Here is a 15291-nt window from a genome sequence, read left to right as displayed (position 1 = left end):
AATTATACATGTTAGATTATGTCTATAATCTAAGATATCTTAATATACTAACATTTTAGAATGTAAAAAATTTTGAAGGCTTAAATGGTAATTGTATGGTTAAATGTAATGACGTGGATTAAATGAGTATAAGGTGAAATAGGATATTATAAAGACTTGAGGGAACCACCTTTAGTAAATCTTGTTCTACATTTACTCTCGCAAAAAAATACCGATTTCTTCCCTACGGTATGCTACTACATACCTAGTTGTAACGTGTCGAGCATACCAGTATACAAAGTATAGCAAAGAATTATGTAGATGAAAAATATCACCGGCATAAAAGCAGCCGGAAAGTGAAGTCATATGGCATTGCTTGCACCAATTGAGAAATAGGCTCTCTTTTCCTTCTCTCAAGGCATTTAAGTGCAGCACTCCTGAGTTCATCTCGTAGCTGCAGGCATATCCAATCCACTAATGAATCCAAGTCCTTTGCAAAGTCAAGAAGATACCAATCCAGAAGCTTGGGGATTATCAACCTGTTTGTCCTTGAAATGCCAACAGCTGCATGTAGATAGTCCCTCTTTGCACTTTCCAACTCTTCTTCAACTCCAGATGCAGTGTACACCCTCACCTTCATTTTAGAACATAAAGGTACAAGTAAAATTCAAATGCCTTTCAGACTTGTACACAACAATGAACAAGTTTCGGTACATGAAGTGTAATTGTTTAGCTTTTCTTTCACTTCAAAATCATTCAATCGGATAAGTTTATATAATTTGTTTGTATATATAGTATTACCCAAAACAAACTTACAGCAGGGGCAGACCAGCTCCCACAGCAGAGTGCGAATGTAACCAAAGGTTCAGACCACTCCAATCCAAATACACTGCATGCTTTCATCTCATCATTTTTAGCAGCTTTAGGACACGTCTTTCGGGGACAGAAAAGAAGAGGATTTAGATATTGAAGAACATCTAAGAATGTTTGATCTAATACAGTGTAAAGAAGCATAAAGAGGTAAAGAGGAATGCACTTACAAATTTTAAGTGATATGGCAGTCTCAAGATGAAGTGCTCAATGGTTATTGCATTGAGCAAGCGTCCCCCCACAACTATTGTTGCCTGGAGCAACCACAACACAAGTTCAATTACATCAAATTCAAGGTTTGTTATATAGAGGAATTCTATCAGTTGTGACCAAATCATCCCTTCGGGTGAATGTCCTTTGTTGTGTGGTGGTAAAGAATATTGCAGAACACAACAACTATAGCCAACAGGTCTCACCTTCTGCATAAGTGCTACAACTAGTTCAGGAGTGTCTGGGATCCCATGTTCCAGAAATGCCTGCAAGATTAACATATTAACAGCATAAGTTGCTCTTGCTTTTGCATGATAGAATGACTTAAGAGCCAAAAAAAACTTCAACTAAACCAGGCAATGTAATACACAGAAATCTTACATTCATAATGCAGGAATTATAAGCGTTAATCCAGAATGCAAGCTTTTGTTGATGAGTAAGACCTTCTAAATTAACAACGGCAAGCTTCCCAAACAGGAACCTGAAAAAATCATCTACACAGGTAAACAGCAGTTTTAGCAGTGGAACATAAAAGTGAGAGAAAATGATGGAAGGACATACTTCAGCCTATGAATCAGAAACAATGCATTTGTGGTTCGGTTGAGATCAATTGAGCTTGCTTCAATTGCATAGAGGTTCTTGTATGGACCAACATCACCGTGGCTGACTTCAGAGTGGATACCATAGGGATCCCAATTACTTCCTCCACTGCTTTCACCAGAATCCACAACTTTGTCCTTCAGTGTGCTAATCCTTACAAAAATGCTACACAAGCATCGAAGAATATCCTCGGACAATTTGTTTGGTGAGCTTTCAACTTCTGATAATCTATCATAGGGTGAACCGGAACAGCTCTCTTGTGTTTTTTCTTGGTCCTCTAGTCTACATTCTGGCTGGAAAATTGAAACCATTATTAAAATTACTATAAGTCTAAACTTAAAATCTAGTTCTCATTTTGAAATCACTAATTATTGTACCTGCAACTTCAAATGATCCATGCCCTTGGGATCATGAGATTCAGTCTTGACTGGAAGTCTCTTAACAGGGGTTACAACTTTGGCATTTTTCTTTTCTGGAGATTGCTTATCCTTCAAAGAATTAGTACATGAACGGTTCTCTTTTCCTCGCCCATCTTCCGAATGAAATGGAGAGGAATTGGGTTTAACTGAAGATTGTTTTCCATTCATTGTCCTAATAAAGCAATGTGCTGTTGTTCGATCATTGATGGTATCTGTGGACAACAGCTTTCTGCTTGAAGTACTTCTACCAAGAGAAGGTTGAGGTTGGGGCCTGGCTGGTGTTGATGCCAAATTGATATCAGTGCAGGAGAAAGATTTAGAGCGCTGGTGTTTATAACTTGTAAGAGACATTTGATCAGAATCATTTGAATTCTCTGCATTCCTCTTAGAAGAAATGTAAACTGCTTCCTGATACAGACCTTGCCTAAAATTCACAACTTGCTCTTCAAGCCTAACAACCTCCTCTTCCAAAACAGCTACTTCAGCAAGTAGCTCCAATGTCTAAAACAATGAATGCAATCATCAACACTACTTTTTTTTTTTTTTTAAAATATCAAATCTTAAACAAAAACAAAGAGTTGGTTGTGCAGTTTCTTTCCTGAAACAAATCCAATGTTTGCTGACAAGAGAGAGATCTAATGAAGAGAGAGTGAAATATACTAACATATGGAGGGAGATAAGGAGGAAGACGGGGAAGAGAACCCAAAGGCCTAGTAAATGCCCTCTCTAAAGCTCTATGAACATTCTCTTCTTGTCTGAGCTTCTTCTTCAGCTTATCAACCTGAAAAATACAATGTGAACCATAACAATCAAAGTAGTGAAAAGAAGCAAATTAGATAAATTTGCATGGAGAATTTCGCATACATCTTGTAATAAGGCCATTTTCCTTTCTCTGTTGGATCGACGGCGATTGGACACAGCTTTGCCAGCACCAAGTCCTTTGCTCCCCTGAGTCTCCATTTCTTCCTTCTTTGTGCATTCAAAACCAAGAATTATAAGTTAATAAATTCAAAGCAGTCTATGAACACAAAAAAGAAACTTAAAGGAGAAATCATTCCTTTATTGAGATAAGTGAAAGAACCCAACTCAGATTTGTTAAATGTACTTGTTTATTTCACCCTCTAGTACCCAAGCAGATTTCACAAGAACTGCAATTTCCAAACTTTTCAGAAATCATGTACTAACAAACTATGGATTCCGAGCAACATATTTTCTTAAATTTTTCAGGAAATAAAAGTAAAAAAGCAAACCCTGTTCAGATATTCTTGCAGATAAAACCGAAAAAATAAATAGAAGAAAAGAAAAAAAAGAAATAGAGAGAGAAGTTACTTTATCATGCTTTAAAGGAGGTTTCATAGATTGAAGAGAAGTTCGAACTCTCGTATTCATCTTTATTGCTTTGCCTTTTTCACTAGAAAAAGAGAAAACGTTGCCTTTCAAAAAGATAAACGAGCAAAAGCCCCGGTAAATAATCACAAGAACAAACAAACTTCAAGAACTGAACCCATTAAAAAGGCAGTAGCAAGAGGCAAGACTAAAGATTGAGAATAACCCAAGTATTTGGTCCTTGAGGGAGATTTGAATATTTATTATGTAAGAGTTTTTGTGAAAGAAAAATTTGCTTTACTTTTGTTTAAGCTGCAGAGCGGGAAAGTTGAAAGCAGAGAGAAGAAAAGAAAGAGAAAGAAATGGCAGGCAAACACATGCGTTTCGACATATAATTGATCTGATTAAACAAATATAGTAATATGGTATCTCGAACAGAGTGAAACAAAGCAACAAAAGCTTATACAGCAGATGAAGAAAGAAGAAAACGACGAGAATTCGAGCTTAAAAGCGTAATCCAAGAATAGAGTAACAGATTGACAAGAACGAATATCTTCTAAGAAACAAGGTTAAGCATTTTTTTACCGGTTGAGTAGTAAAATAAGAGAGAAGAGAAGAGGTATGGGACAGGCAGTTCAGTGGAGACAGGTAAAGAAACCAACACAAACTTGACTAAAAAAAAGAAAATAAACGGACAGAGTGTTGAGAAATTGTTGGTTTACAAATGGGCATGAAAGTTGAGGGCTGAGAGAGAGAAAGATTGACGTGAGGTGGCAAGGGTTAGTGACTGTCTTTGAGTGCACTTTAGCTTAGTGATAGTGCACAACTCACAACTACCTTTCATCTTCCATTAACATGCCCACTTTCTCTCTCACTTACAGACTTTTGTTCTATTATTTTACTTCTATGGATCCTCTGTTCCTCTCTACTCTGCTCTGCAAGCACCAAAATCTACTCTTTCTACACGGACCAGCTATAAACTTGCATTTGCACATTTATAAATTGTTTCAACCAGAAGAAATGGAAAATAAAAATCCTTATTATGAGGCCATTATTGAACAGGCTAAATGCCTTACTGCGCAAGCAAAGTTTCAGGTGCCAATTCAATTGATGATTGACAAAACTAAACTACAGAGGCTTATACGATGGTACTATCAGTAGCATATATCTGATTGGTACGTGCTGTCGTTGACACCCAAATTAAATCCTAAATTCCTGTAACAAAAATGTAGTAAAGGAAAGTAGGGATCGATCCCTCGAAGAGCTTTGATTAGTATGTCGTCACAAATAAATCGAAACAAATAAATAAAAAGGGGGTTTTGAACTGAATGCAAATTATAATGGAAAACAATAAATAAAAATTCAGAAAAGTAATCTAAAAGGAATAAATTGATTTAACAAACCTTGGTCTTCGGTCACATCCACCATTGGAACTACGATTGATCATCGAAACAAAATATCAAATTAATTAATTGAATATTCGTTGTGGTATTAAATTTACCTGTCATTCCTTACGATTAGTTAACCAAAAACATGTATTCCAATTAACCCTTATTGATTAATAATTCGGATACGATCTCGAATTTAATTAAACAATAGCATTACGAATTAGAAAGACCAACGAAGCAAGACAACACAAACGTACGACGTTGCATTTAATCTAGTTGATTATTTTCCTAGGATTTAAAGTTTCTGACGCAGCAAACGATAAACCTAGTCGCCACTTCGATTAGATGGATTGAACAATTACGGATTCAGCACCTAAACTAGCAATAGATTATATTAATTGATAAACTAATTGCGCATCTTAGAAATCAACCAACACAATCATGAAATATAATTCAGAAAGATAACCAATACTCAAATAATTAAAAGATGCATTAAAGAACAAAAATAAATCTCACAATCATTGTAGTTCCATGGTTTCAGATCCCTTCAACCAAGATAAATTATTCAGCCACTGTAGACCATGCTTTTCTCTCTAATCCTCTCTATACAATGGTTGATAATTCTCAAATAAAAATAAGAGTTTATATATATTATCTTCCTACTAAAAATCTGGAAATTGAAACTAATCCTAATCTCCTAATCCAATCAAGCAAAGTGATACATATCTTCCCAAAAAAAAAAGGAAAAGATATATATTTTTAATATAAATCCTTCTTCCAAAAATATCATTCCTTAATTAGCTCAATTAATCCTCTTTTCCAGCTGGTGATTATCCCTTTCCTTGGAAGCAAATCTTAATATTTTCTGGACTCTTGCAACAAATCTGGACGTTCAGATCTGCTTTCCGGATTCTGCTCTCATTTTTCACGTGCCCACGCCTAGTCTGCATTACGAAATTTCCAGTTTAATATATCTGCTCCAGTTTTTCCTCTTTTTGGCCCTATTTATTCCAAAATTGCTCAAATCTTCCTAAATGCAAAAAGATAAGTAATTCCATTAGATTAAATCAAATTTCCACACAACACAAGGGAATTATAAATCAAAATAGTAACAATTATTGGCCTTATCAAATTCCCCCACACTTATCTTTTGCTCGTCCTCGAGTAAAACAAAAACAAAACAAAACAAACTCAAAAGGGGTTCCATCAATCTCTTTTCTCACGATACCAAAAAGTGTGCATACCTCAAAATTCAAACCAACCAAGATTCAAGCATCAACACACATCATTATCAAATTTTACAAGGAAATATGCACAAAGACAAATCAAGATAATCACATTCTAAAGCATGTGCAAAGCTTCGGTGAATCATCCTCACGGTTATCACTCATATCACTCATGTGTTTAATGGTTCGGTGTTTCGCTCAAATTCTTCCAATGCAAACATTCTACCATAAGCTTGCTCATGCACCAAATCTCCACCACTTAGATTATATACATGCATAAATCAAAAGGACTTTATTTTAGGTTGTAATGGGGCTTTGGGTAAAGGTGAGGATTAATGGATACAAAAGGTTAAAACCATGAATATTAACAAAACATTTAAACACACAAGGGGAACAAAAATGTAAAGCTAAAGCCACCACATTCGCCACATTTCTTTGCCACTTGCTATTGCCCTTTTTCTTCTCTCTTTTTCAACTTTTTTTTTTTTTTTTTTTTTTTTTTTTTGTTTTCTTTTCTGTTTTCTTTTCCAGCATTTGTTTTTCTCTTTTTTCTTTTCTTTTTTTTTTTTTTTGTTTTCTTGCATAACTAAGAGAATTGACAATAAAGCTAGCAACATAGGGCAGTAACAATAACAACATAAGGCAATAACTAAGAGAATTTAAGTCCCCTTTTCCCCCACACTTAAAATTCTTCAAGATAGCAAATTTACCCAGCAACAAATTTTTAGTTTAAATGCCCTGCTCATTTTCATGGTTGGGTGAGGATTTTTACTTGAAGGCTTGGGTTTGTAAGATGGTTTTAACACAAAGAATCAAGGGCTTGATAAGGCTCAAGGGGCTAACTAGGGAAATTAAAATAGGTCGGCTTTTTAAGCTAAAGGGTTTAAACAAGAATGCCTTTATCATTTTAATGCATGCATATTTCAATGTGGTCTCGAAACGGTTCAAAGCAAGTTCTAGAGATATATTCACATGGAAGAATATCACTCATCAAAGAAAACATAGATTGATATGAATGTTTCAATCTTTTTTGGCTCAAAACTCACGGGTTAATTAAATTCACCTCAACTTCAAACAAACTCTAGGACTCAATTATCAAAATTTGTTTAAGTGCATACCCCTAATTAATCTAACAAATCAGTGCACAATGCTCTCCTATTGAATCGGCTAAATTCCAAGGCATGCATACAAATTAATTCATTCAAAGTGAAATTAATGGACTGTTTAGCTGACTAAAAATAGGGAAGGATACACTAGCTGCCATAAAAATCAAACTTTATCCAGCAAGGAGCAGCAACATAGACAAAACAAAGCAAAAATTTTAGGCATAACAGAATACGCCTAACACAAGGAAGACAGAACAACAAAAAAAAAAAAAACTGACAGACAAACAGAGCAGAACAAAGAAGACTAGAGCAGAGAAGAACAGAACAAGTAAACAAAACAGAGCAGAAAAAAAAAAAAAAATAAAACTGAAGGACAGAATAGTACACAACAGAAAAACAAACAGCAGAAAAATAAAACACAAATAAACCGTCCCCCACACTTAAACCAAACATTGTCCTCAATGTTTAAATAAACATAATAATAATAAAAACTGAAATTTAAAAGAAAAAGGAAGGGGAAACTTCTCTGGTTTTGTGGAAAAGGATGAACAGTAGTTCGAATTTTTGGAGAGTTGCAATTGATGGAGGATTCTTCAGATTTTGATAACAACTCTGGTGTAGGAGGCCTCCGATAGGTGGGTTTTTGCTGCTCTTTGATGCTTGTGAACGGGTTCTGACCATGGCGTTGCAGAATGAGGAAAGGGGCTGCTAGGTTTTTATTTTAGTTGGAGAGAAATTGTGAGGCGTAGGTTTGGCAAATATGGTCTCTGGAAGCATATAAACCCAGCCTTATAATTACACTAAATCATATAGCCCCCATGAATTTAAGAAAATAGCAAAGCAGAAGCTAGACTTTTGACGGAAGCACATGACCCAGTTCCAGAATACCAAAATGTAGATTTCTCCCCCATGAACCTTTACAGACAGCTCACTGGAACCTGGCAGGAGGAAGAAGATGATTGAACAGTAACATAAAAATAAATTAAAATAAACCTAAGCAAAAATCATAAAATAATTGCTAATTAAATATCTAAAAATCCTAAAACTGAAATTTAAAACTAAAATTGGAACACATAAACCGAAATTAAAGCAAATGTCTAGAAAATTAAAATTTAAGCATTAATTAAAATAAGATTGAAAGCTTGGGTTGCCTCCCAAGTAGCGCCTTTGTTTACAGTCGCCGGCTCGACGTAATGCCTTCATTTATTTATCCGGGATCTTTCAACTCCACTTCTCTGATGTTTTCAGCTGGCATTCCTTTGTAAAACAATTTGAGTCTATGGCTATTAACTTGAAATACTTTTGATGTCGCTAAGCTCCGAATCTCTAGCTTCTTCGGAATTTGCACCAGTTTCTCTTCTTGCTGCTCATTTAACTTGCTGGAAATGATCACTGGTAAGGTTTCCTCATCTCCAAGGTACACATTTTTTAGGTGATTTGGAAGAGATTTCAGCTCCAGCTCTGGTGCCTGCAAAATAGAAGGTAACAATTTTTCATTAGGCACTGGCAGCTCAATATAAAATAAATTACCTGTATTTTTCAGCTCTCTGAATTCATTCATCTTTTTCCCTGCATTCTGCACATCTGAAATTAATTTAAATTCATCTCTTTCTTTCAAAATATTTTTATGGTTAGCCACCTTTAATTCATCATCACCATCAAGTATATCCTGCGCTAGAGAATCAATTAAATCAACTGAATACACAGGAAAATTCACATCAGAATATTTCATAGCATCATAAATATTAAATTGGACAGCTTCACCATCAAACTCCATGGTCAGTGTGCCTTTGTAAACATCAATTTTCGTTTTAGCTGTTTTCAGAAAGGGTCTTCCTAGCAAAATAGGTGCAGATTGGTCATTATTTTCCATGTCAAGAACATAAAAATCAGTTGGAAAAATTAATTTATCATTAACCTGAACAAGAACATCTTCAATTAACCCCTTGGGATATACATTTGATTTATCGGCCAACTGAATAACTGTGCCAGTTTTTTCTAAAGGTCCAAGATTAAGAGCAGAATAAATGGAATATGACATTACATTAATAGATGCTCCTAAATCTAACATGGCTTTTTCAATTTTTGTGCCTCCTATTGTGCAAGGGATGCAAAACATACCTGGATCTTTGCATTTTTCAGGAAGAGTTTTACGAATTATGGCTGAAACATTTTCTCCTACCCTTATTTTTTTCATACCTTTTAAGTTTTTGCTTTCTTTTCAATGTACACAGCTCTTTCAAAAATTTAGCATATTGAGGCACTTGTTTTATTGCATCAAACAGTGGAATATTGACTTCACACTCTCGAAAGGTCTCATATAAATCCGCATTGCTTTCGCATTTCAGTTTTAAAGCTTCAGGAAAAGGAGGAACAGGTTTGTATTCACTGAAAGAAGGATATTTACCTGTCGCTACCTTTTCGAAAGAATTATTTTCTGCTGCCAATTTTTCTCTGTTTTCTGTTGGTTGTGCTGGTGCAGGTTGTGCTTTAATTGGCATCTCCAGCTCCTTTCCACTCCTCAACATTATGGCACTAACATTCTCCTTTGGGTTCATCACAGTTTGTGACGGCAGTTTGCTTGAATTTTGTGCTTCCAGCCTATTGATTGCAGTAGCCATCTGGCTCATTTGATTTTCCAGATTTTGAATGCTAGTTCTGGTTTCTTGCTGAAATTTCATAGTGTTAGTAGCCAAACTTTTAACAATATCTTCAAGAGATGTACCTGAATTAGAATTTTGAGTTGGTTGCTGCTGTCTAGGAACATAGGGCTGCTGATACGGCTGAAAATTATTTGAAGGCTGACTCGTATTTGCATTCCCATAACGAAAATTAGGATGATCTCTCCAACCGGAGTTGTAGGTATTCGAATAGGGATTATAATTATGATTTCGCTGCTGCTGTCCTAAAAATCCGCCCACTGAATTAGCATGTTCAGAGCAGTCCTCCTGAAGTGTTGGGCACATATCAGTTGGATGTCCTTCTACTGAACAGATTCCGCAAACTTTCGCTGCCTCTGTTTTTCCTACAGCCATTTGACGTACAAGAGTAGTTAGATCATCAAGTCGGCTTTCAAGAGAAGATATATTTACCTCATTGACGCGTCGAGATGAATGGTCTAATCTATGTCCAAATTGTTGTGAATTCGATGCCATATTTGCAATTAAATTCCGGGCTGCTTCAGGTGTTTTGTCGGCCAATGCTCCACCACTCGCTGCATCAATCATATTTCTTTCATTTGATAGAAGTCCTTCGTAGAAATATTGAATAAGCAGCTGGTCACTAATTTGGTGATGTGGACAGCTTGCACAAAGTTTTTTAAAGCGCTCCCAATATTCGTATAAAGATTCTCCAGTATGCTGCCGAATGCCACAAATTTCTTTCCTTATGCTGGCTGCTCTTGATGCTGGAAAAAATTTCTGCAAAAATAATCTTTTCATCTCATGCCAAGTAGTGATACTTCCAGCGGGTAGATAATACAACCAATCTTGCGCATCATCTTTCAAAGAAAATGGAAAAGCCCTCATCTTGATTTGTTCTTCGGTTACTCCATTCGGTTTCATTCCGGTGCACACCACATGAAATTCTTGTAAATGTTTATGAGGATCTTCACCTGCGGAACCACGAAAAATAGGTAAAAGATGAATTAGTCCAGATTTTAATTCGAAGGTTGCATTAACATCTAAATTCGGAAAAGTGATGCAGTGTGGTTGTTGATTTAAATTTGGAGCAGCAAGCTCTCGTAAAGTCTGATTTTCAGCCATGTTTTCCTCTGTTTCGCAAGCAGATCTGTGTGCTTGCAGTCTTCTTTTCGCTTCTTTTCTCAGCCCTTTTGCAGTCTTTTCAATTTCTGGATCAAACTGTAAACTAGCTTGTTTCAAAGATCGCGTAACGAACATACAAATTAAAAACTCCCCGGCAACGGCGCCAAAATTTTGGTACGTGCTGTCGTTGACACCCAAATTAAATCCTAAATTCCTGTAACAAAAATGTAGTAAAGGAAAGTAGGGATCGATCCCTCGAAGAGCTTTGATTAGTATGTCGTCACAAATAAATCGAAACAAATAAATAAAAAGGGGGTTTTGAACTGAATGCAAATTATAATGGAAAACAATAAATAAAAATTCAGAAAAGTAATCTAAAAGGAATAAATTGATTTAACAAACCTTGGTCTTCGGTCACATCCACCATTGGAACTACGATTGATCATCGAAACAAAATATCAAATTAATTAATTGAATATTCGTTGTGGTATTAAATTTACCTGTCATTCCTTACGATTAGTTAACCAAAAACATGTATTCCAATTAACCCTTATTGATTAATAATTCGGATACGATCTCGAATTTAATTAAACAATAGCATTACGAATTAGAAAGACCAACGAAGCAAGACAACACAAACGTACGACGTTGCATTTAATCTAGTTGATTATTTTCCTAGGATTTAAAGTTTCTGACGCAGCAAACGATAAACCTAGTCGCCACTTCGATTAGATGGATTGAACAATTACGGATTCAGCACCTAAACTAGCAATAGATTATATTAATTGATAAACTAATTGCGCATCTTAGAAATCAACCAACACAATCATGAAATATAATTCAGAAAGATAACCAATACTCAAATAATTAAAAGATGCATTAAAGAACAAAAATAAATCTCACAATCATTGTAGTTCCATGGTTTCAGATCCCTTCAACCAAGATAAATTATTCAGCCACTGTAGACCATGCTTTTCTCTCTAATCCTCTCTATACAATGGTTGATAATTCTCAAATAAAAATAAGAGTTTATATATATTATCTTCCTACTAAAAATCTGGAAATTGAAACTAATCCTAATCTCCTAATCCAATCAAGCAAAGTGATACATATCTTCCCAAAAAAAAAAGGAAAAGATATATATTTTTAATATAAATCCTTCTTCCAAAAATATCATTCCTTAATTAGCTCAATTAATCCTCTTTTCCAGCTGGTGATTATCCCTTTCCTTGGAAGCAAATCTTAATATTTTCTGGACTCTTGCAACAAATCTGGACGTTCAGATCTGCTTTCCGGATTCTGCTCTCATTTTTCACGTGCCCACGCCTAGTCTGCATTACGAAATTTCCAGTTTAATATATCTGCTCCAGTTTTTCCTCTTTTTGGCCCTATTTATTCCAAAATTGCTCAAATCTTCCTAAATGCAAAAAGATAAGTAATTCCATTAGATTAAATCAAATTTCCACACAACACAAGGGAATTATAAATCAAAATAGTAACAATTATTGGCCTTATCACTGATCTGCCTTTTTTTTTTTTTGGTCTAATTAGATCCTATTTTAGTGCCATTTATTTTGCATCAGTAGAAAAAAAGAATAGTACTGAAGATTATTAAATAGAGTAATCTTGGACGTATACCGGAGATGGAGACATAGAAAGGACAAGCATCAAGCTACTTGTAATTCAACAATCAATTAAATACTTGATTGGCAATGTCAAAGTATATATTTCAGAAAAAAAATATTAAATAATTACATCTTTCAATATTATATCAGTATAACCGAATAACTTAATTATATATGATTTTGTCATCATCTCTGACTTTCCAACTAAACTTGAAGCACTGAACTCTATTATTGACCTCTGTTTTTTCAATCATAGAATCCCATTTTGAAGACACGAAATCAAGGAAAAAAGAAGGATTAAATTCAAGTATTAAGTTCAATCTTAACTCAAAATGTGTTAGTTCACTTATAAAACATAAGATTCAGGAACAATATTTATATTAATATAATCATTCATGACTTTTAAAGTTTTAATATACAGTTAGGAAACTCAGAGTTCTCAGTCAATTTGGTATATATATATATAACAAATAGTTGTTGAAGCAGAAAAATAGCCATTCGTTAAATCCAATTAGTCATTGCATTTGAGACGTTTTTGTGCTCCTTCATCTACTTAAAGTCAATTATATTATTAGGTTAACTCCTATTTTTAAGTGAAAGTTACAATGATAATGTAAAAGAGGAATTTCATTAGCAAAATTTCATTGCTAGTGATGATGGTGGTACTGAAACATTCATCAAGAATAGACATGAATGAGTGTAGGTTAAATGGACATATTTTTCTTAAATAGTAACATTATTATCATTGAATGAATGATGTAAGAAGAAAGATCTAATTGTCCAATATTAAACGCAATAACTTGTTCAGATAAGAGTAAATACAGATATGGATAGAGTAAAATGTTATATTATTCACCAAAAACAATATCTTTACCATTCATAACTAAAGAAGAAGACATGAAATTGTAGTTAATAATTGACAAAATGGTCCCCCAAGTTAACACCTCACCTTTTTATTTCAACTGGTGCTAAGCATGAAGATTCAAGAGACAGGTTGACCCACTATGGAATTTAGGGCGCAAGGCAATGTGGGAGGTCCTGAGGGTGAGGCCAAAAGGAAAAAGTTAGAACATTACTGGAAGTTGAGGCAATTGTGAAAAGGGCAAAAGCAGATTCACATGCAAAAGAAAATCTATCTAACCTTTCCTAACCACTCATTATGCATTAGTTGTCTCTTTAAATTAAATGGGCTTGTGATTGCGAGGCTAGATTTAGTCAAAATCTTAAATTATCTCAAATATATGCCATTGCTTTTCAATTATACATCACCAAATACATGCTATGCTGTTAAACCTTTTAAAATACCCAATAGCAACTTTCCCTCTTCACTAGCTGATTGATTTTTGGGGGAACTGTCTCTTACATTAGCTCTGACAAAACGAGTAAGATACCAACAGTTGCAGTAGGTAACTCACTTAAAAACGGATATGAGTTTTGGATTTTTGAACTCATATCCATTTGGACTTTGCACCCACAAGTAATAGATTTTTGTAGGTGTGTTGGGTATGCTCGCAAGTACTTATGGGTCATCCGTCATTTCTTTCCTATTTATCTTCTTCTTTCTCTTTAACATCAAACTTATAACACCCTCAACATAAATTTTACATGTTTTCTTCTTTTTTGATGTGAAATGAACTCAAATCCACCTTAAAATTAGAGAATTTGTTGTATTGAAAACAAATTTAAAGAATATGAATACTAAACACTTTATTATAGATATTTATTCCGTGTTTAATGTTAAAATTCTTCAAATTTACAAGAAACATTTTTATAATTTGAAGAAATTTTCATTCCTTCACGAAATACTTATATACTTGAAAAGATAAATATTAAAAATTATAAAATGAATTCATTAAGGTAATAAAAACAAAAGAGAAATATTAAAAAATTAATATTAGTGGATAGCTCACCAATCGAGTTATACTCATAGAGTTGGATACGAGTTTTTAAAATCATTATTTGTATAAATTGATCTATTTTCAACTCATATCCATTTTACGTACTTATTTTTACTTGGTCCGCACCCAATCCACCCACCTATTTACCAAGTCTAGTTTACATAGCACACTTAATATGATACAATTTTTATATTTTTTATTACAACATTTGGTTTTTCGAAATGCCAACAGAAATGATTTAAACTTGTACTCTTTTATGTATGAATTTATTTCCATTGCCACTCAGTCTTATTGAATTCACTCTGATATATTTAATGAACTATTTGATATAGAGAAGCTATGGACATCTATGAACAATTGGAGTGATGGGATCGATGTCTATATTTGCTATGGATGTGGTCCAATATATTGGCGACTGGACCACGTTGGCTTAATCCGTCCTAGTTTCTTTCCACAATCAACTAAAAGACTCGAATGAAATCTGATGTTTGCTCCTAAAAAATAGATTTTGGCTTCAACGTATACCACAAAAACAGTACAAAACGGCTTCTGCAATTATTTTACAGATTAAGACAAAAATGGATAAGAAAGGATATAAATACATAATTTGAGTTGAAACGGAAAATGAAATTGAAGGATCAGTTGTTGTTAGGTACCTTAATGTCATTTTCTTTTTCCGATTTGCATTTAATAGCACACGAGGAAAGTTAATACAGAGATGGTCCCCAAAAAACCCATGAATTTATTACCAATTACAAGGACTACAGCAACACATGCATAGAAACCCAGCATCTCGACAACATCCCTGTCCTATCAATCCTAAATTTTTCTGATCTTTACCAGTCATCCCAGTTTTAATTACTACCACTATTATCATGAA

General features: G+C 34.4%; 1 protein-coding gene and 1 non-coding gene across 5 annotated transcripts; one reads left to right on the top strand and one right to left on the bottom strand.

Annotated features, from left to right (window-relative positions):
* Positions 1-123: 123 nt before the first annotated feature.
* Positions 124-4369, bottom strand: LOC123211152. 4 transcript variants are annotated; one of them, XM_044629970.1, is made up of 13 exons: positions 4242-4368; positions 3408-3489; positions 3165-3226; positions 2943-3047; positions 2743-2859; positions 2037-2579; positions 1621-1952; positions 1441-1540; positions 1266-1325; positions 1020-1103; positions 796-912; positions 519-613; positions 124-433 (listed from the first exon to the last, which is right to left on the bottom strand). In XM_044629970.1, exons 4-13 carry the CDS (start codon positions 3036-3038, stop codon positions 193-195), a joined length of 1785 nt encoding a protein of 594 aa, XP_044485905.1. In that variant the 5' UTR covers positions 3039-3047; positions 3165-3226; positions 3408-3489; positions 4242-4368; the 3' UTR covers positions 124-192. The 4 variants fall into 4 exon arrangements, with proteins under 4 accessions (XP_044485905.1, XP_044485666.1, XP_044485747.1 ...); XM_044629731.1 differs by lacking the exon at positions 3165-3226 and having other exon boundaries at positions 4242-4369; XM_044629812.1 differs by lacking the exon at positions 3165-3226 and having other exon boundaries at positions 2943-3044; positions 4242-4369.
* A 6040-nt stretch (positions 4370-10409) lies between these two features.
* LOC123196074 lies at positions 10410-10516 on the top strand. The gene has a single exon (XR_006497594.1). It is a non-coding gene; the product is annotated as a small nucleolar RNA R71 (small nucleolar RNA).
* Positions 10517-15291: the final 4775 nt, after the last annotated feature.

The sequence above is a fragment of the Mangifera indica genome, chromosome 1 (genome assembly GCF_011075055.1).
Source record: "Mangifera indica cultivar Alphonso chromosome 1, CATAS_Mindica_2.1, whole genome shotgun sequence".
Classification (NCBI taxonomy): domain Eukaryota; kingdom Viridiplantae; phylum Streptophyta; class Magnoliopsida; order Sapindales; family Anacardiaceae; genus Mangifera; species Mangifera indica.
Note: the sequence above shows the minus strand (reverse complement) of the source record. Positions and strands in the feature narration are given on the sequence as shown.